Source organism: Protopterus annectens, chromosome 2.part0 (genome assembly GCF_019279795.1).
Source record: "Protopterus annectens isolate FY-2018-M chromosome 2.part0, PAN1.0, whole genome shotgun sequence".
NCBI lineage: Eukaryota > Metazoa > Chordata > Ceratodontiformes > Protopteridae > Protopterus > Protopterus annectens.
In genome coordinates, this window is record NC_056728.1 from 418,724,282 (window position 1) to 418,744,375 (window position 20,094).

At 43.4% G+C, this 20,094-nt stretch overlaps 1 protein-coding gene across 2 annotated transcripts in view; it reads left to right on the forward strand.

Moving 5' to 3' along the window:
• Window positions 1–20,094, forward strand: part of LOC122793112 (proprotein convertase subtilisin/kexin type 5-like) — a 3,326,953-nt gene that overhangs the window by 1,078,230 nt on the left and 2,228,629 nt on the right. For both annotated transcript variants that reach the window (XM_044060853.1, XM_044060852.1), the window contains one exon: window positions 5,584–5,672. In XM_044060853.1, the coding sequence (XP_043916788.1) occupies window positions 5,584–5,672 (89 nt within the window). The remainder of the gene's footprint in view (window positions 1–5,583; window positions 5,673–20,094) is intronic.

A 20,094-nucleotide genomic window follows, 5' to 3' on the forward strand; every position in this document is an offset into this window, starting at 1 on the left:
GACCTTTTCACTGGTAACTGGAAATTAAAAAAAAATGGTTTTGGTGGACTGGTGGGTAAACAACTCATATCCTCCTCCTCAATACAACATATTGCTTTTTTCTCACTTTCTGAAATTTAAGAAAGTTCAGTTACAGATTTGCTGTTCTGAACTGTTTGTAAGTTTCTTGGAGGCCAGTGCTTGCTTGGGCTAAAGGGAAGTCTCTGTGTTCACCAGTGGCATTGGTTAACACTGAACAGCCTGCCTGTCCTTGTAGGAGTGGTTACTGCCTAGAAGCTGTAGTTTTATTGGCCATTTTGGGTCAATTCTAAACTCCTTGATCTCTCTCTCTTAAAACCCTGCAACCTCTTTTTGCACGGTGTTGCACACAGAGCAGCGTCGCTTAAACAGGTTTAAACTATTCCCGGCTCCACAAAGTCTGCTCTTCACTTTTTCCTTTAGAACTGCTCTAAATCTCTAATTAAGCACTCTATTCTCATTCTATAGCCCCCCAGTAATCTCATAGGTAAACACAAACTAAAGCACTACATCCTCTTATACTCCTTCTAAGCACTTGCTCCCTATTGGTTCTTTCTGATCAAGTCAATAAGTAGTTCCCTATATTATTCAGGCATGTCCAAAGGTCACTTTCAAGTTTACTCTCCAGTCCAGCTGGTGAATCTGGGAATCTTGAGGCAATGTTACAACTGCCTTATGTGTACAGACCACCCTCTCCTCCTCCCAACAAGCAGAAATATATGTGAGAGATGCAACTATATAGCCAAACTGGAGGCTAAGCTCTCTCAACCCAGTACTGGCACAGCCTGTCAGGAGGAGAAGGTAACCGCACACACCACAAATCCAGTCTCACATAGACCTATCGCATCAGCAAACCAAACACACAAACACACAAAAACATACTCGGAGGCTCTAAATAAAAATCTGCCTAAGCAGCAGAGACCTCCAAAGCAGACATCCTAGCAACACCTACCACAAAACAATATCCATATAGCACATAGCTCACAAAGTCAGTGTGCCACACAGTCACAGCCCTTAAGGCTAAACAACACACCTAATACACTTGTAATAGGTGACTCTATTGTCAGACACACTGACGTCCCACTCACCAGGCTGAACAAGGAGAAGGTCACTGTAAGCTGCCTGTCGGGTGCCAGGATCCGCCACATAACACAAGCACTCAGGTCACTCCAAAGCAAGTACAAGTATGACTCTGTCATTGTCCATGCTGGTGTGAATGACCTGAGACGTACCTCCCTGGTCTACATGAAAAAAGACGTACAGGAGCTCTTTGATCATGTAGCCCAGGCCGGTATGACCCTGACCTTGAGTAGCATCTTACCCTCACCAAGAATGATGCCACAGTATAAAGACAAAATGATCAATTTTAACAATTGGCTAAAGTATTGGTGTCATTCAAAGGGGATCCAGTGTCTGTCAGCCTGGGATGACATGCTTGACAAGCCACGTTGCTTCGCTAGGGATGGCTTGCACTTGCACCCCTGGGTTTTCGAATACTGGCAAAGGATCTTGCCTCCCCCATAGTGCCTTTTTTAGGCAAGGCTCAAAAGACAAACCCACCCCCATAGACAACACAAAGAAAAAAAAACTAAGGGTAATGCTGCTCAACACCAGAAGTCTAAACCTCAAGATGCACGCACTCGAGACTGTCCTCAGTATGGAGAATATCGATATCTGTGCAGTAACAGAAACCTGGTTCAAGGCTCCCAAGAGCACCCCAGCACTAACAGGCTATACTTCATACCATGCTTTCTGACCCCAAAACTCAGACCGAACCACAAAAGGAGGGGGAGTATCCATATTTATCAAAGATACCTACACCTCCAGGTTAGTGGCACTGCACGAAGCATCGGAGACCATCCATGTGTAACTAACAGTGGGCAAAACTGCCTTTCAGTTTGTAGCCTGCTACAGACCACCCTCCCAAACACAGGAACCTCACTCGGCTTTCCTGAGAACACTGGAGAATATGAAGGTCTCTCCAAACACTGTTATATTGGGTGACTTCAACTACCCAAACATCGATTGAGAAAACTACTCAAGCCCAAACACCCTCGCCCAACGGTTCCTAGAATTTATAAACTCACATGCTATGGAACAACTAGTCACCACTCCCACAAGAGGGGGAAACATATTGGATCTGGTCATCACCAACATGGGGTCTCTATGTTCCACACCAGAGGTATACCCCTCATTGGTAAGATCAGACCATAAACAAATCTCACTGGACATCCATATTCTGTCCCCACCCCTAGCCAAGGAAACCACGGTGAAGAACTTCTCAAAAGCAAACTTCACACTTCTCAAAACTGAGGTGGAATCCTTCAAAGCCCCCGGGCCAGTGGAAAAAACGGCCGAAAATGCAGAATCCATTACAAAAGCATTCTATGGACACATACAGGAATGCATGGAGCATGCTATCTAAAATAAAACCAAGACTCACTCCTCCAAAGGCAGGAGACCTGTCTGGTGGACCCTGGCCATAAATAAGCTATACAACAGAAGGAGAAAGCTACTACATGACAGAGCAAAATCCCAAAAAGGGAAGGCGTCACTGATCAGTACTAGCAAGAAACTATGATCCCTCATAAAATCATTTAAGGCCAGCTTTGAAAGAAAAATTGCACAAGACACTAAAGATAATCACAAGGCCTTCTTTAGTTATGTCAGAAACCTGGGAGGCAACTCCCAGATATGCTCTGAGTTAGTGCAAAATGACAAAAAATACACTGAACCCACAGACATTGCCAACATCCTGGCAGAAAGGTTCAGTGCAAACTTCTCCCCCCCCTTCCCCCCCAAAAGAGCAAATGTCTATCCCAACAGAGTGTAGCCTTCCTGAGATCACAGATGCACAGGTGAGAGCTGCCCTCTCCAAAGCAAAAAACACAGCATCAATGGGACCAGGCGGTGTCCCGGGCTGCGTCTTACATGAGCTCCAAGAAGAACTAAACCCTTATATAAAGTCACAGCCTTACTACAGGATATGTTCCCAAGGAATGGCGTACAGCAATAGTGGTCCCACTCCACAAAGGTGGTGCCACAACAGACCCCGGAAACTATCGCCTTATAAGCCTGACTAGCCTGGTCTGCAAAGCTATGGCGCGTATCATCATGGAAATCATAAACAAAGACATTGGGAGCCTCCAGACACTGGATCCTACCCAATTCGGCTTCGTTAAGGGCAGATCTTGCCTCTTGAACCTGGTCGACTTCTTTGAAACAGTTACCAAAGCCATAGATGAAGGGAAGGTAGTCCACACAGCCTACCTGGACCTCGCAAAAGCCTTCGACACAATACCCCACTCGGGCATCATAAATAAGCTCACCAGCTTAAATATCAACCCCTATGTCACAAGATGGGTTGCAAACTGGCTCAGGGATAGAACCCACATGTCAATAGCAGGTGCCATGTCAGACTCTAAACCAGTTACAAGTGGTGTCCCACAAGGCTCAGTCCTGGGACCTCTCTTGTTCGGTATATATTTCTCCGAGGTACAGGCTAACATGGGTGGACTATGGCTGACCAAGTTCACAGATGACTGCAAACTGGGTGCTGTAATCGACTCTCCGACTGACACAAGCATCCTCCAAAAGGGTCTCTCAGAGATGGATAACTGGTGCCAGAGCCATGGCTTAAAGCTAAATGCCAAAAAGTGCATAGTCATTCCCTTTGGGAAAAACAAAGTGCCCACAAATTAAATTAACCACATAGGTGGTAATCCATTAAGTACGGAAGAAGTAATTAGGGACATGGGGACCCAAGTAGATAGCAATCTCTCCTTTGACAATCACGTTGCCAAAGTGGTTAGAAAGACCTTCTATATATCCCACCTTATCATGAAAGGGTTCACATCTAGATCAAGAGAGGTCATTGTGCCCCTCTACTCATCATATGTCAGGCCCATAATTGAGTACAGTGCCCCATTTGGGATGTACCTTACCCGACACCTTCAGCAACTGGAAAGACCCCAAAAGTATCTCACCAAGAGGATCAAGGGGCTCAAACAGATGCCCTATGCAGTTCGGCTAAAGAAACTCTCAGCTCTACTCAGTTGCGTACCGCCTACTCAGAGGCAATCTGTGTCTGACGTATAAAGCCATGTCCAACCCAGAATTAATGGACATGCTTCACCTCAGGAAATCAAATTCCCTTAGAGCTACACGCTCCAGAGACTTGAACCTCAGCACAGAAATAAATAGGACATGCTGGAGGGACAGATTCATATCCCAGAGACTCCCCTCACTCTGGAACAAAATCCCAATCCATGTTAGGCAGAGCCCCTCACTGACCCTCTTCAAGAGAAATCTTGACGAGTGGATGGGAGATCGTAAGTTTACCCCTGGGATCTCTTCTGTGTCCCTGCTTGACAGAGGTACAGTAAACTAACCTTAAAAGGGCTACCTTCTGTGACCTACTATACAGAGGCACAGTCAACTAATCTAAAAGGGTGGCAAAAGCCAAATACACTCTGGCTAGGCTTATAAATGCCCTAGGGCAGATAGCTTAGTATCAACCTATGAACCTATATTTCAAGAATGCACAACGTTGGAACATGTACAGTGCTTTCTGCAAAGTAATCTATTCATTAAAAGGAAATCAGTGGAAGGTACTTAACAATAAACACATGCCTCCTGATTCCAGTATGGTAAAAACACTAAACTTGATTAACAAACATCAAGAAAGTCTCTCTTAAGGATGGTAAATTATAGATCGTATTTTACTAAAAGCTTCACCACATCATCAGGGCCAGTCAGGGTAAGTGATTTAAAAAGATTCATGTCAGTGCTTTGGAAAGCAAGCAACAGAAAAAGGACTATCTATATCTGTTGCTTTTTTTTTTTTTTTTTTTTTTTTTTTGGAAACAAACGAGAGACAGGGCAAAAATACAAGGAAAGTCAGGTACATTTCTTTAGTTTTGCATGACGTACCTGATTTTTCTTGTATTTTCTCTGCCCTCCATACCTCTTGGAGAAGAAAGTCCAGTTGGACTTAAGTGGCTGGACTCTTTTCTGTTATATACTTGATTTTACAGTGAGCATGCTGGTTGGGCTGACCAATCAACATGCACATTTTTTGCATACTTACAAGCTACCATTGTGTAAGTGGAAAAACAATCCTATTCCTGTGTTTGTCAACAGGGCTTACTCTTCACTTTTAAAATAATATAGCTAATTTTGAGGTCTGTGCATTCCAGATGACAAATAATAGACTGACCTGCATGAGATTCTTAACTTCAGATATAAATGCTGTACAGTAGTACGTTTTTTTTTTTGCCTAGCAGTTTGATTCTTTTTTTTTTCCAATTGAAATACTGTCAGAAAAGTTTTTTAAGGCATACATTGAGTAGCTTATTGCAGTGAGAACTGTACATTGTGCTTCAGTATATAATGTGTGTGTAAGAGGCAGAAAGAAGAAAAGAGAATGTGCAGTTCATGTCCAGTTCTGTCACACAGTCATTTAGCATTGTGTTGGTTCTGTCTGCTTTTGGAGACAGTCTTCTGTATCTAAACTGTCTCGCACAGAGACTTCAGTTAGTGACTTTCTTTGTTTTTTTAACACAGGCATGGAACTCGTTGTGCTGGAGAAGTGGCAGCTACTGCAAACAATTCGCACTGCACAGTGGGGATTGCTTTCAATGCTAGGATTGGAGGTATGTGAAACTTTCTCACACACTCAGAAGCAACATTATTATAGTGTGCAAAATGTCATGCAAATGTCTGCATAACCAATGAGAGTATCAGTCATAGAACAGTGTAACATAGTTTCACATGAATGCAGGGAATGCTATATGTAGTAAACCTCTTAGTGTAGTAATTCTGGAAAAGGCAAAATAATAAAGAGGTAATGGCTCAAAATTGAGGACAGTTATTAAATATTGTATTTATAAACTTAAAAATTTGTTAGAATAACAGGTTTTGCATTTTCTGTGTGTTATGAATCCCTTTCTGCAGGATATGAAGTGTGAAACTTTGTTTTGTCATTTTTTAGTGACTTCAGTCTTTAATGATTTGCCAGAAAACCATTAATTTTGTGAGGAACAGATAAAAATGCAGCATACAGATGTATGCAAAATTCTTAACAGCTGATGTGTTTTTTTTAGTATTTAAAAAAAAAGGTATCTGAAATTTATTTTGTTTAGTATAATATACTTCAGTTTCCTAATTTGTTTGTATGAATTTAATCTGCTTTTTAATAAAACACTGTAATAAAAGCTGAATTTTGATGTCTGTGTTTAAGACAGTTTAAATGTAGGAGTCTTGCAGCTGTTTTGGGGTGATTCACCGCTTGAGGGTCTTGTTGCTGTTTTGTGTTTTTTTAACCAGAGACTTTGTTTTTCTCCCACATCCTAAAGATCCAGTGAGTTGAAATGTCAACCTTCCAAACTGCCTGCATGTGTAAATATGAAAGCTGCATTAGCCTGGTCTTCTATATAGGAGAGATTCCTAGCTTTATACCTGTTTTTCAGACAAGGCTACTGCTGCCCATGACCTAGTGTGGTCAGTGTTAAGTACTTTTGCAGAGATGCTCATATCTGATTCTTTACCTCTACTTGATAGATCAAGGAAATAACTTAATTTGGATTATACACTAGTTTTTGTCTTGAGCTGTTTAGGCAAATTTTGATTGGTTTTGGGAAGTCATTTTTTTCAACTTTGCAGAGTAAATCATTTTCACCTTTCTTAAAATGTTTCATTTATTTTTATTGGAAATATTCACTTTCATTTCTGCTTTCATAATGCAGTAATCTGGAAAATCAAGTTTGCCATAGGGACTGGGGAAATGAGCAGCAAATCTTTAGAAATATTCAGATGAGCATGCTTGATAATTTGCTGTAGAGTAGCAATAATCAATATATTTTTAGGAAACATGCCAAGAAATAACTGACATTTCGAAACTGCTTAAAGCCATAATGCAGCTTCTTCAGTGGAATTGTTAAACCATTTGTCACACCATTTGTTAGTGCTCTGTAGAAATATGCAACAAAGACATTTTGCACTTTTGTCCTGAGGCATCAATACAAGGTAAATTCCATTGCCCACAGGCACCAGCAAAGCAATATGTGTCGATAAACTCATTTAGCATTTTATAACATTCTTCTAATAGCTTTATCTCAGCTTCAGAAGTTTGTCAGCAGCTTGACAGAAGATTGGAAGAAGATGAAACAGAGCCCTTTTAATTTTTCTTGGCACATTACAGCATGACCCCATCCCTCAGCACATGCAGAGCCCCACTTAGCTGACACACACACCATCCTGATGTGGTGCGCCTCTTAATTCAGTGAGGTAGTAAGTTCATGGAAAAGCAGGTGTGTGATACCACATGTTGCTGATATCACCTCACAAAACTCATCCATTTATGGGTGAGCATTATTAGGAGTGACTAAATTCTTGTTTTTGAATGTTTTGTACTCTGGCATCTAGGTTTTCCACAACCTTTATCAATTCCAGAAGCACCAAAAGTGCTACTGTTTATACTGTGTAATTAGTATGAGCGTGTCCTCTGACTACTTACATCTACCTTATTTTGGCATAATGCATTATTGTTTTAAAGCTGACACGACAGCAGAACATTATTGACATTTATGTGATTACTATATTGCATTTCAGCAGAGTAAGTGGATGATCATTTAGATATTAAAAATGGAAGGACTACTTAAGTACATATCCTAAGGTGATGATGTCACTAAAATAGAGAGTTAAGAGGAGTAAATACACTGAGAAAGTGACTTTAACTAGATGTCATTTAGTGTAGCCTTTATCATTTGTCACTGAACAAAGTGCTGCTAATACCTGAGCTCAGAACTGGGTGGGCATTGTGTTCTGTAAAAATATTGCCTACCTCTGAAATAACATCATAAGCTATCAGATTACATTATCCTTTTTGCTTGAGTCTAGAAGTAGAGAAGTTAAACGTAAAACTCTGGTATGAATATATTTTTGAGCTAGTAGGATAATTCACAGATTTGAGATAGAGGTGAGCTAAACAATGTAGGAAGTCTGCAATTATGTCCAGTAAACTTAATCAGTGTATATGAAAGTGTAAATTGTGTAAGCTTGTTCGACCTTTCTGAAAGCCATTGCCATAAATATATGCCTTAAAACAGGAATTTTACATTTGAAATGTAAACCAAACAGGTAATTCAAATGCCCGGATTCTTTAAGTTCAGAGTGCAAATGCTGAGCAGCAGTTAGTGTTTGCCTTCTTTATTGTGCATTGGTCTTTCTCAACTGAGGGCTGCTGTCTGGCACTCCTCATTATTGAGTTTTCTACATGAACAAAATGCTGCTAAAACTCAAGGTAAATAGAGCAAAGTAAATGTTCACCATTCTCACTGCTGTAATAGCCTGTAGCTGTTTGGGTTATATCCTTCACAGGATATAATGACTGGTCAGTCTTCAAAAGTCTCTGACACCTCCCCATTTCCCCAGGCTGCTGTGCATTGAGTTCCTCATGGAGAAAACAGCAGCATGGGTTTCCATTTCTTCAGTACTTTTTTGTCACCCCTGAAAGAGCACCTCTGGACTACTTTCCAGATCAGATGTATCTGATCCTCCATTTCTAACATGCAAGTCCCCTTTGGGGAACTCTTCTACACAGAAATTAGATTTTTTTTCTATTTTTGGCAGGAATTAGGACAAAGTCTCTAAGAATACTGTCAATTGTTTTAAAATTTTAGTGGAATGTCTTACCAAATGATTTATTTTTAGTGGTTGAGGCTAACTGACTAGGTGTAGGTCTGGGCTACTTTTTGTGAGAAAAAATGTGCTGCTTTTATATTTTAAGGGATTGTAAATATATTTGAATGCTTGTGTACACTTTCTGACAACTTACCTTCAGTTTTACTTAATTCAGTGACACCTTCTGTGAAAAAGGACTTCTGTATTGTAGGGGACTAAAGTGTACTGCTTACAAATTCGGCCGTAGGGCCTATGCAAGCCTAGCCAAAAATAAACAGCCGCTGTAAAGCTCGAACCCAGGACACTGTACAGCATAACCAAATTGATTTACTGACGTTTGTGATATTTACGGGTCTTTGTAGGGACATGTATGTGTATGTACTGGTGTTATAAACATTACAGTGACAACTTAACTTCCAACCAGTAACATAGCTAGGGTGGGGCAATAGGACACCTGCTCCAGAAACAGAGAGTTGGGGGGGGGGGTGGTCAGCAGATACTGATCTCTCTGTCTCTGTCTCTCTCTCTCTCTCTCTCTAATGCAATACTGGCTTATAAAAGCTAGTGTTGCATTTATTGTCAAACCCGAGTGCTGTATCACTCCCTGTTTACTCTAAATTGTAGCAACTGCTTACTGCATTGTGGCAAGCAGTTTGTTACAATTTAAAAGTAAAAAAAACATTTTTTTTTTTTTAACTGAAACCTGATTACTGTAGCAATCCAAGCAGCCCAGGACTGGCCTTTGGCCAACTGGTGCCCTAGGCAAAAGGTCTCCCCAGTGCCCCCATCCTGGTCTAGCTACACCATAATTTGTATCAAGCAGTTTGTTACAGTTTAAAAAGATTTTTTTTTAAAATTAAACATGAGTGTCATACCACTGTGTGCAGGTAGGGTGTAAAAGCAGCAACTCTTTGCTACATTTGTAGCAAGCAGTTTGCTACAGTTTAATTTTTTTAACGAAAACCTGAGCATTGTAGCATTTCTTGCAGACAAGGTCTAAACTAAGAAGAAAACATTTTTTTTTGTTAATTAAATATGTGGAAGGAGGGTTGGGAGCTGGGCAGAGAAGCGGAACCTGAATGGCTGGGGCAGGGGAGAGTGGGCCATGTCATGCTTCTAGTCATCTGGTCGGTGTGCCAGTAGACGGAACGTCCGATTTTTTTGCACTTCCCTTAAAGAGCTGAGGAGGTGGGGCGCTGGTTCATACTACTGGCCCAGGGTGCTGGTTGAACCAGCTATGCTTCTGACCAACTCATTCTAGCAGCACTTACCGACGAACAGACTTCTCCCTCAGCAGTAACATGGACGCCTTTATCAGTCTTGAAGTTCCTCCTTACACTCTACATGAACAGAAAAAAAGGAGACCTTGCGTGTACCATGGGTTTAGTCTATACCTCAGCCTTTGGGGAGTGACTGCAGCGGCCACAGCTTGTTCCCTGGATCACTCAATGGTTTCCCCTGGGACCTACTGGTATAGTTCCTTCCACCGCCATGGAATTAGCGTTAGCCATATCCTCTGCGGCTGTTCAGTTTACAGTATTGGACATGGAAGAACCATCTTCTTTGAGTACAGGAGTTTCTCCTGGATGTTCTTCCCATGGTGGCTGGGTAAGAGACCCATTTTCTGGGTTGAAATGCCATTGTTCAACAGTCAGTATCCTTTTAGGGATATCCCCAGAAAAAAGAAACAAAAGGATTGACATATTTCATTTAAAAATGGGTGTCTGTTAATAAAGATTAATTACTCAATTTAGCTAAGGATTTATTCCAGGTTTTGAATCCTGTGGAACAGGAGGAAATTGAAGTATGATTACTGATTCCAAAACTTATAAAGTTGTTTTATTAGAGGTTTCCGATAATGACAAAGACAGGGCTTTGTCTGTTTTCCACACAAGTGCATGACTCTGCTGCTGAAGTGAGAGAGTTTTTTTTTTTTTTTTTTTTTTTTTGAGACTATATCCAGGATGAAATATGTATTTTTGTGGGAACAAATGGATAACCCCCCCCTTCCTTCCTTAAGGAGATACTGTGATAATCTTACAAGTGAATAAGCTACATAATACACTTATACCAACCTTGGAGAATGTTTTTGATTCTGCTTTCAATAATCCTCATGGTCAATCTTTAGTTCCCTAAAAAGCCAGCTAGACCTGAATTTTGCTGTGACTTTAACAGAGCATGTTGGAGAGAGAGGTTTGCGCCTTCCGGCTTCCCATCCATGTGACGCTGAGTTAGTCTGTTATCAGTTTAACCACAGTGTAGACCAGTAGATGGGAATATGAAATTTACACTGGTCCTGGCACCCTATATCCCTTATGGACAGAGGTAGCTTATAAATGCCTGGCTCTCAGTATCACATACAGGGCGTCATTCATTTGGGAAAACTTGTCTAGGCTTAGAAAAGCCCCTGGGTCATTAAACTAGTAACAGTCTGTGAATTATAGCATTTGTTACCTATCATTTCCCCTTCTAAGTTTCATAGTAACTCTAGACTTAAAAGATGCTTATCGTCACATCCCTCTTGCTACAGAGGTCAGAGGTTTCCACAGATTTTCTATGTCTGGATCACATCAGTTCATTACTTTGAGTTATCTATAGCTCCAAGGATGTTTACAAAATGATCATTATAGACTACAGAGCATTCGCATATTGCCTTATTTAGATGACTTATCTTTGAAGAGATTTTTCCAGATTTTGAGTCTCTCTTGGGTTACAAATCTCTTATTCAACCTTGGGTTTCAGATCAACAGCCATAAATCTTCCTGGATATAGTCTCAAATTCCTTCTTACAAGATTGTGTTTCTAGATTGCCTTTGAATCTTCCCTTCAAGAGGCATTCCTAACCCAGAAGAAAGTGGACTTGTATTTGAAAAATCTTCCTGAGCATCTCAAATTAGTCTCAAACTTCAACTAGAGAGTATCTCAGGGTTCTAGGTTAATTGCATCCATGAACTCTCATAATTCCTCTTGCCAGATTGAACATGAGAAAAATCCATTGATTTTTAAAAGCTATGTAGACCCAACTTTCACACCCTCTGGAATTTCAGATTGTAATTTGGGGTTTTATGAATAGAGAGATATGCTGTGGTGGAGACATTACATTGCTCTGAATCAGGGTCTCATTCTTTTCAGTTTTGGAAAAAAATCTTTTGATTTGAAAGTTTTCTTGTGAGTCAAAGAGGTCCATTTCTGGCATACCCAACTTCTGAGTTAAAGGCAAAAAGACCTACATGTGCTGTTGCCACTTACATATTTTTGTTTTGGTCCTGCAGAGTTGATTTTGCTAGTACATACATTATCCAGTGCAGGGATGTAAGCCACCTTTAGGGTTAGATTGAAGTTTGTGGACAGCACTTACATTTTTAAGGCCATCTTGCACAGCTATAAGAATAATTAATTCCTTCCAGTTTGCAGATAACAGATGACTGAAGTGGTCTCTGTTGCAATCCTCTGGGTTCTTGAGATCAAGCAGGACTGGAATATCATCATTTGAACTGGTAACAGATGCTCTTCGTGTTTCACTGTTGCAGTCATCACATTTTGGTTATCCCTGCCAGGGTAGCCCTCGGCCGGCCCAAATACCAGAGGCTTAGTATTTCTGCATCGGTTGCTGTTGTTTCAGGACTGGATAAATTCTGTGATTACTTTCTGAATTTATCTGGGTTTCCACTCTCTACTGCACAGCAAGAAAGAACTAACAATGGGTAAATATATGCCTTTGTTTATATCATGACTTATAGACCTCTGGCGTTGGGGAGTGTAAGGTTGGTACTGGGAGAGGAGGAAAGAACTCTGAAACTCTGGCTGGATTTAGGACTGTGCGTGTGCAGAGATCTGTGAAGTTCTGACTACAGCAGTGACTTGCATGAAGAGTATCTCTACTGCTCAGTTTTGAGAAGAGGTGGTCCAAGAAAGGAATAGGAATAGTCCTGATAATGTATGCTTCCTCTGAGTTATTTAGTGCTACTGTATTTCTTTGGCTTTGTTTTCCTGTTGTTGTGGACTTTCTTAACATAAATCAAAGATGTGCATCAGTTGTCTTTCACTGCAAAGTGAGAATGCATTGTGTAGTAGTGTTCACCAGATTACAGTATACATCCTTGTGGTGTACATTAGCATGTTAGCTATTTGGTGATAATAGTAACCACAAGCTCAGAACAGGTTAAGTTTTTTTTACTATTCAACTTGCTTGTGCTGTTGTACTGTGTCTTTTCGGCATTTTGATTGCTAACTAGTTTTGCTTCAACGCATAGATAACTTGAGAGAGAGAGAATGAATAGCCAAATGATCATCTTTACATTTCATGACAAAATGCAACAATTTAACTTTCTTCAGTTTAGATTTTATTTAAAAAAATGTTGCAGCAGAAGAGTGTATCAGCGGAACTATTCCATCTAGGGCAGGATTCACGAAGGCTTGCACGGAGTCTAAGAGTAGTGTAAGACTCCATGCAGCCTTCGCGATCCAGGAACAGCCCAAAGTCCGTGTAAGAGACAAGCTAAAACGTCTCTTACACGGAGTGGGCGTGGATAAGCTAATCACCTCACTTGCAGCCGAACAGCATGCAAATGAGGATGATTAGCGATCCAGGAAGCCCAGAACAGCCCGTGTAAGAGCCGATGTTAAGTTGTCTATCTCGCCTTCATTCTTGCTGGATGGGTTCGGAGCCGACCTCGGCTCCGACTCGGCCACTCTAAAGCTCGAGAGTTGGTTCCACCGGCTCGAGGCCCCCCTTATATCCCACAATGCTAGGCGTGAATTAACTCAGATCTCGTTTGCCGCTACAGCGATCGAGGTGTTGTTTTTTCTACCGGCTCAGGTCAGTGGTATTAAATCAGGTTTAATAACTATTTAAACCCCTTTTTAGCTTAGCCTTTTCTTCTTTAGTTATAGTGTAGTGGATATTATCCTTCCTACCGTTATCTAGCCCCTTTCCCACAAGGACTGATAAGTTCTTTCCTTAGGCCTTCGGGCCCTCTTCCCTAATAGTGGTGTGTATGTGTTTTTAGGGATTTATTTTATATAAACTAACTAAGTCTTTAGCTTTTAGTTTAATTTACCTTTTCTGAGTGTAATCGGTGTGTGTGTGTTTTGTGTGGTGATTACACTTCGGTTCCTTGAAAATGTCCAAGGATTCAAAGGTCTCAGGCTTCAAGAAGTGTGACTCGTGCTGTCAGAAAATGTCTCTGACAGACGGTCACACTTCTTGTGTGTACTGCCTGGGACCTTTACACCTGCAGGACTCTTGTGCTGTATGCCATGGCTTCAGCCCCAGAGTCCTGCAGGAAAGAAAGAACAAACTCATCCTAAGGGGTTTGCTCAAGCCTGAAGGTTCCCTATCTGCTTCATCGGGAAAACCTTCCAAGGCTTCTAAGACCTCGACTCCAGTGTCTGAGTCGAGGCCTAAGGCTTTGAAGCCTACTGCTACATCGGCTCCGGCTGGAGCCGATGAGTCTTTGACTACAGTTTCTGTGGTTCCCTCGGCTCCGGCTGGAGCCGAGGTATTGGAGATTCCTGGGTCGTCTCCGATCAGACCATCGGAGCCGACATCTAGAAAGAGGTCGAGGTCACCATCCCTTGGCTCCGTTCATTCGGCTCCAGCGTCTCCCTTGCTGTCTGAACGGAGCCACAGATCTCACTCCTCTAGGTCATCGAGGCTCTCGGATCATGACCTCCAGAGGGTAGTGAGTCGACTTCTAAAGTCCGAGGCACTGGCCCAAATGCTTCAGAGCCCGACTCATCAGTCGATGCCTCTACCTATTCCTCTTAATATTCCTCCTCCGACTCCTTTGAGCTCGGAGCCGGGGCGTCTCGGAACCGAGACTGTGGTAGCGTTGGAGCCGATACATTTGTCTTCGGCTCTGTCGTCGGCTCCGATTTCTTCTTTTGAAGAATCTCAGCGCCGGACTTCCCTCGTCGGCTCCGAGGGGGTGAGTGGCATCGGACCCTTGTCCGACCCCCCTCTCCCTCTCGGTGCTTCGGCGCTGGTGAGTTTGGCTCCGACATCGGCCTCGGAGCCATCTCTGTCGGTACCGAGGGAGGTTCTCAGCTTCTCTGAGCGGGGACCTCTGGCTCTGCCTGACAGGGGTGTGTTCGAGGTCATGCGGAGTGTGTTGGAACCTTGTTCAACTCCACAGTCGGCTCCGTCCGCCCCTCCCTCTTCGGTGCCTCAGGTTATGTCTACTCACTCCCTCATCCCAGACCGCAGAGAGCCAGCTCCTCAAGGATCCCCTGTGGGGATTTCATCCTCTTCCGAGGCCTCCCCTGAATTGGCAGGGGAGCCCCCTAGGAAGAGAAAGTGTAAGAGGAAGCACATAGACTCACCTGAGTCTGTCACCTCTGACACAGATTTAGAGGATTCCGAGGGTTCCCCCCATTCCCCTTCTGAAGATGTCTCCTTTGCGGACATTCTAGAGATCCTGAAACAGAGGGGAAATTGGCCAGCCCTTAACCCTTCGGAGGATGAATCTGTGTATCTTGAGGCGTTTGGCTCTCGACCTTCCACCTCCTGGGTGTCCCCCCCCTTTGATCCCCTCATGCAGGTGGTGGCAAAGAAAGCCTGGACGGCTCCTGACTCAGTGGACCCTACCCCCAGGAGACCTTCTAAATTTATAACAGCACCAACTGACAAACAATTTCTGACCAAAGGTGTTACCGTGGATGCTATGGTGGTAGCTGCTGCCACCAAGAAGGAACTAGCTGATCCTTCAGTACCTGTTCATCCCCCTAACAAAGAATCTAGGTCTATGGACAGGTATGGGAAGCGGATGTTTTCGTCAGCGACCTTTGCAAAGCGTTCGCTGAACTACCTATGCCATTTCACCCGTCTCCAGAGAGACTTGATCAAGGAAGCGAGTGAGATGTTGAAGGATCCTACAGCTGCAGATTTTCAGGACAAAATGAACACCCAGCTGACTACCCTGAATTCGATAGCTAACTCCTCCATGCGCCTCCTTTCATGTGCGGCTGATGGAGCGAGTAGAGCCGCAGGGACAGGTGTCGCCTTACGCCGGCATGCCTGGATGCGACTATGCAATTTTGCGGACCCCTTTAAAACGTCTTTCACTAACTCCCCGTTTGATGGATCATCTCTCTTTGGTCCTCAAGTGAAAGAAACCTTGACTAGGTGCGAGACGGATGGCAAAACTCTATCTGCCGTCGGAGTCCGTTTTTCTACTCCTTCTAGACCTTACCCCAAAGGCCAGAAAAGTGGGAAAATGTGGTTCCGCAAAGGCCAGAAAAGTGGGAAAATGTGGTTCCGCAAACAATCTCAAGGGAATTTGCCTGACGCACAGAGTCGGTTCCCCTCCAGAGGCAGAGGAGGGAACAATAATGGTAGATGTCGCCCCAGAGGCAGAGGGGGCCCGCAGAACCAGGGCAATCGAGAAACTTTTTCCGATAAGCCCTTTCAGCATCCCTGAGGTGTTGCCCGACTGTCCACCTTCGGAGGCAGTCGGGGGAAGATTGTCACTGTACCCAGAAGCCTGGCTATCCCTAACTCAAGACAAGTGGGTACAGTCCATCATTTCCGAAGGCTATTCCATTCCCTTCGTTCGCATTCCAAACCAATCAAAAATCCCTTCCAGATGTTCCACCCTCAAAGGGATCTTGCAGCTTTGGAAATTTCAAAGCTGCTTGCAAAAGAGCAATTCAACCAGTTCCAGCAGACCAGCAAGGATCCGGAATCTACTCCAGGTTCTTTTTAGTTCCAAAGAAAACAGGGGACTGGAGACCAATTTTGGATCTCAGTATCTTGAACAAGTCGGTCAAGAAAACAAGATTTCGGATGGTCACGCTACAGTCCATCCTTCCCTATTGGGAAAGGAAAACTGGATGTGCTCTATAGACCTTCAGGATGCGTGCTATCACATAAAATGAACAGACGCCCAGAAGATTCCTCCGCTTCAGGCTGGGAACCAGTCATTTTCAATTCAGGGCCCTGCCCTTTGGTCTCACCACTGCCCCCGGTGTTTACCAAATGCATGGCAGTGGTAGCTTCTCACCTGAGACGTCAAGGATTCCAGGTGTTTCCATATTTGGACGACTGGCTCCTCACAGCTCCCACCAAGCATCTTCTTCTACTGGCCAGGGACTACACCTTTCGCATTTGTCAAAACTTAGGCATTTCAATAAATTGCGAAAAGTCTGTTTTGTCACCTTGTCGTACTATTACCTTCATAGGCGCAAATCTAGACACAGCCAACATGTCTGCGAGACTAACAGATCAGAGAATAGCAGACATACACAAACTGGTCTCGCTCCTCTTCAGCACCAACAGAGTCAAAGCCAGGTTAGTTCTGAAAGTATTGGGGATTATGGCGGCTGCCATTCCTCTGCTTCCATTAGCCAGATTCCACATGAGAATCCTTCAATGGATGCTCTTCACACAATGGTCTTACCAGCAACTTCCAATGTCCCACACCATTATGATTATGCAAACATGCAAGAATCATCTTCTGTGGTGGATGTCTTCCCCTCAGCTCTTCTTGGGAAGACCCTTTGTTCCTTCCCCTCCGGTTGCTACTCTGACAACGGACGCCTCCCTGATCGGGTGGGGGGGGGCATTATCAGGGCAGAACTGTCCAGGGCACATGGCAACCAGACGAATGCCACTTGCACATAAATGTTCTAGAGATGAGAGCAGTGCTTTTAGCGTTGCAAGCCCTTCAAGACTCTCTTCCAGTGGGAACGATAGCAATCCAGACGGACAATATGTCTGTATTGTGGTATATCAACAAACAAGGCGGAACCAGGTCCTATCCCCTATGTCGAGAAGCACTCAGACTGTGGCAATGGGCGAATTCTTCTCAGCGGTTTCTGATAGCAACGCACATCCCCGGGAAGTCCAATCAAATCGCGGACAAGTTGAGCAGAGCTATTCTCATGCCTCACGAGTGGTCTCTGAAAGACTCTGTTGTGAGAGAAATTTTTCTCAAGTGGGGTCAGCCTTGCTGCGATCTTTTTGCTACTCCCGAAAACAGCAAGTGCAGAGATTATTTCACCCTATTCCCGTTACCAGGCCAGCCCAGCAGAGACGCTCTAGTCCAAGTTTGGCCCCGGGGACTTCTGTATGCATTTCATCCCTTCCCACTAATCTCTCAAGTGATACAGAAAGCTATCGCTCAGAAGGCCTCATTGATCCTCATTGCTCCTTACTGGCCTCGACAGGTTTGGTTCCCCTTTCTGCATCAATTTCTGTTGGAGCAACCTTGGCATCTGGACCTAGTTCCAGATTTTTTGATCCATCAGTCAGGTCAGTTACATCGCTCCCTCCCCTCTCTGAACCTCACTGCTTGGTTCCTCCAGTTCCAACCTTAGCCAGGCTTCCTCAAATATCTCACTCTGTTCGAGATATTTTAATAGCTTCCCATAAATCTTCCACTCGAAAGATTTACCTGAGTAAGTGGAAACGTTTCGCCTATTGGGCTCAAGGAAGGGACTTAGATCCTTTCACTGCTCCCATCCATATGGTTCTTGATTTTCTAGCTGAACTCTTTCATGCAGGTTCACCTCCTTCTACTCTTAAAGTTCAATTGGCAGCTATAAATAACTTTCATGTGGGCATTTCAGAGTCTGCCATAATGTCCCACAAGCTTTGCAAAGCCTTTTTGAAGGGAGTTTTTCTACTCAGACCTCCTATAAGAAATCCTCCTCCTCCTTGGGACCTTAATTTAGTTCTCAGTTCTTTGATTCTCCCCCCTTTCGAACCTGCAGCTTCCTGTTCTTTAAAATTGCTATCATGGAAGACTCTCTTTCTGGTAGCTATTACTTCAGCTAGAAGAGTTTCAGAACTTCAGGCACTCAGCTGTCGACCACCATATCTGTTGTTCCACAAAGACAGGGTATCCTTACGAACCTTCCCATCCTTTTTACCTAAAATAGCCTCGGCTTCTAACCTAAATCAAAGCATTGACCTTCCTGTGTTCTTTCCAGAATATTCTAATAGGTCTGAACAAAAATTGCATTGGCTTAGATGTTCATCGTCAGTTAAGGTACTATTTGGATAGAACCAAACAATTCAGAAAATCTGACCAGCTGTTTGTCTCTTATGCAGAAGGCAGAAAGGGACTTTCTGTTTCCAAGGTATCACTATCTAGATGGCTAACATCTCTAATTTCCATTGTCTATGAAATAAGACACCAAAAGCTGCCTAACAAACCTAAAGCCCATTCCACCAGAGCTTTGGCTACTTCTATAGCCTTCCAAGACAGACTGCCTATTGACACCATTTGTGCAGCGGCTACTTGGGCTACTCCTCACACTTTCATTTCACATTATAAGTTGGATTTAGCTTCTAGGCATAGAGCTAACTTTGGTTCCACTGTTCTCAAGAGTCTGTTCCGTTAGGCCACCCGGGACAAGGTGCTAGGGACGTGGTCCCATCCAGCAAGAATGAAGGCGAGATAGACCACTTAACATATAGAAGTTATGTTCTTACCATAACGTTCCATGTTAGTTGTCTTCTTCTCGCCTTCTTTCTTGCGTCCCACCCTCCTTCCCCCTGGCCTGGACAGACCTAGAGGAGTTTGATTGTGACCTCTCTTTCTACCACCTCTTTGCGATAGGTATATGCTCTGCTGTGCATATTTTCCTAGATCAGGCTTAGGTCACCTTTCTCTTCCCTTTGTTATAGAGGTGGACTCCTTTCCAGTTTTTTCCCTGGTTGTATTATTAGCTGGGCCTAGCTCACAAACGAGATCTGAGGTAATTCACGCCTAGCATTGTGGGATATAAGGGGGGCCTCGAGCCGGTGGAACCAACTCTCGAGCTTTAGAGTGGCCGAGGTCGGCTCCGAACCCATCCAGCAAGAAAGAAGGCGAGAAGAAGACAACTAACATGGAACGTTATGGTAAGAACATAACTTCTATTTTTAGCTGCAGAAATGTACTCAGTTGACAACTGAGTACGTTTCTGCAAAAATCGCAATGGAGCCATATCAGCTCCAAATAAAGGGTGCATATGTGTCAGGCAGCATGCCAGTGGCCAAATATGTGGCCATTGGCAAGGTAACCTGATGCAAATATATTAAAAATTTAATTTTTTTTTTCGGCAATGTTTAAACCCAGCACAGCCCCGCGCAAACGGGCTGCGCTGTATAAAACATAAAAACGAAGGTTTTAAACCCACAAATGTGGGTTTTATGCAATACATGGAATTTCAATGCAGGGACCAGCAGACCAAAACCAACATGGCCACCGTGTAGTGGTTGCTAAGGGGGGAAGCTGAGTCTAAGAGATGTAACTAAGCATTAGGAGGCAATCTGATGCAAATGAGTGTTAGGATACTGAATTCCACTGTCACATAGCAAATGAGCACAGTCTGAGTAGTGTAAGAGTTACAGAAGGGGGAGGAACAGAGTAGGAGATAGGTGACATCACAGGGGGGAATGGTAGA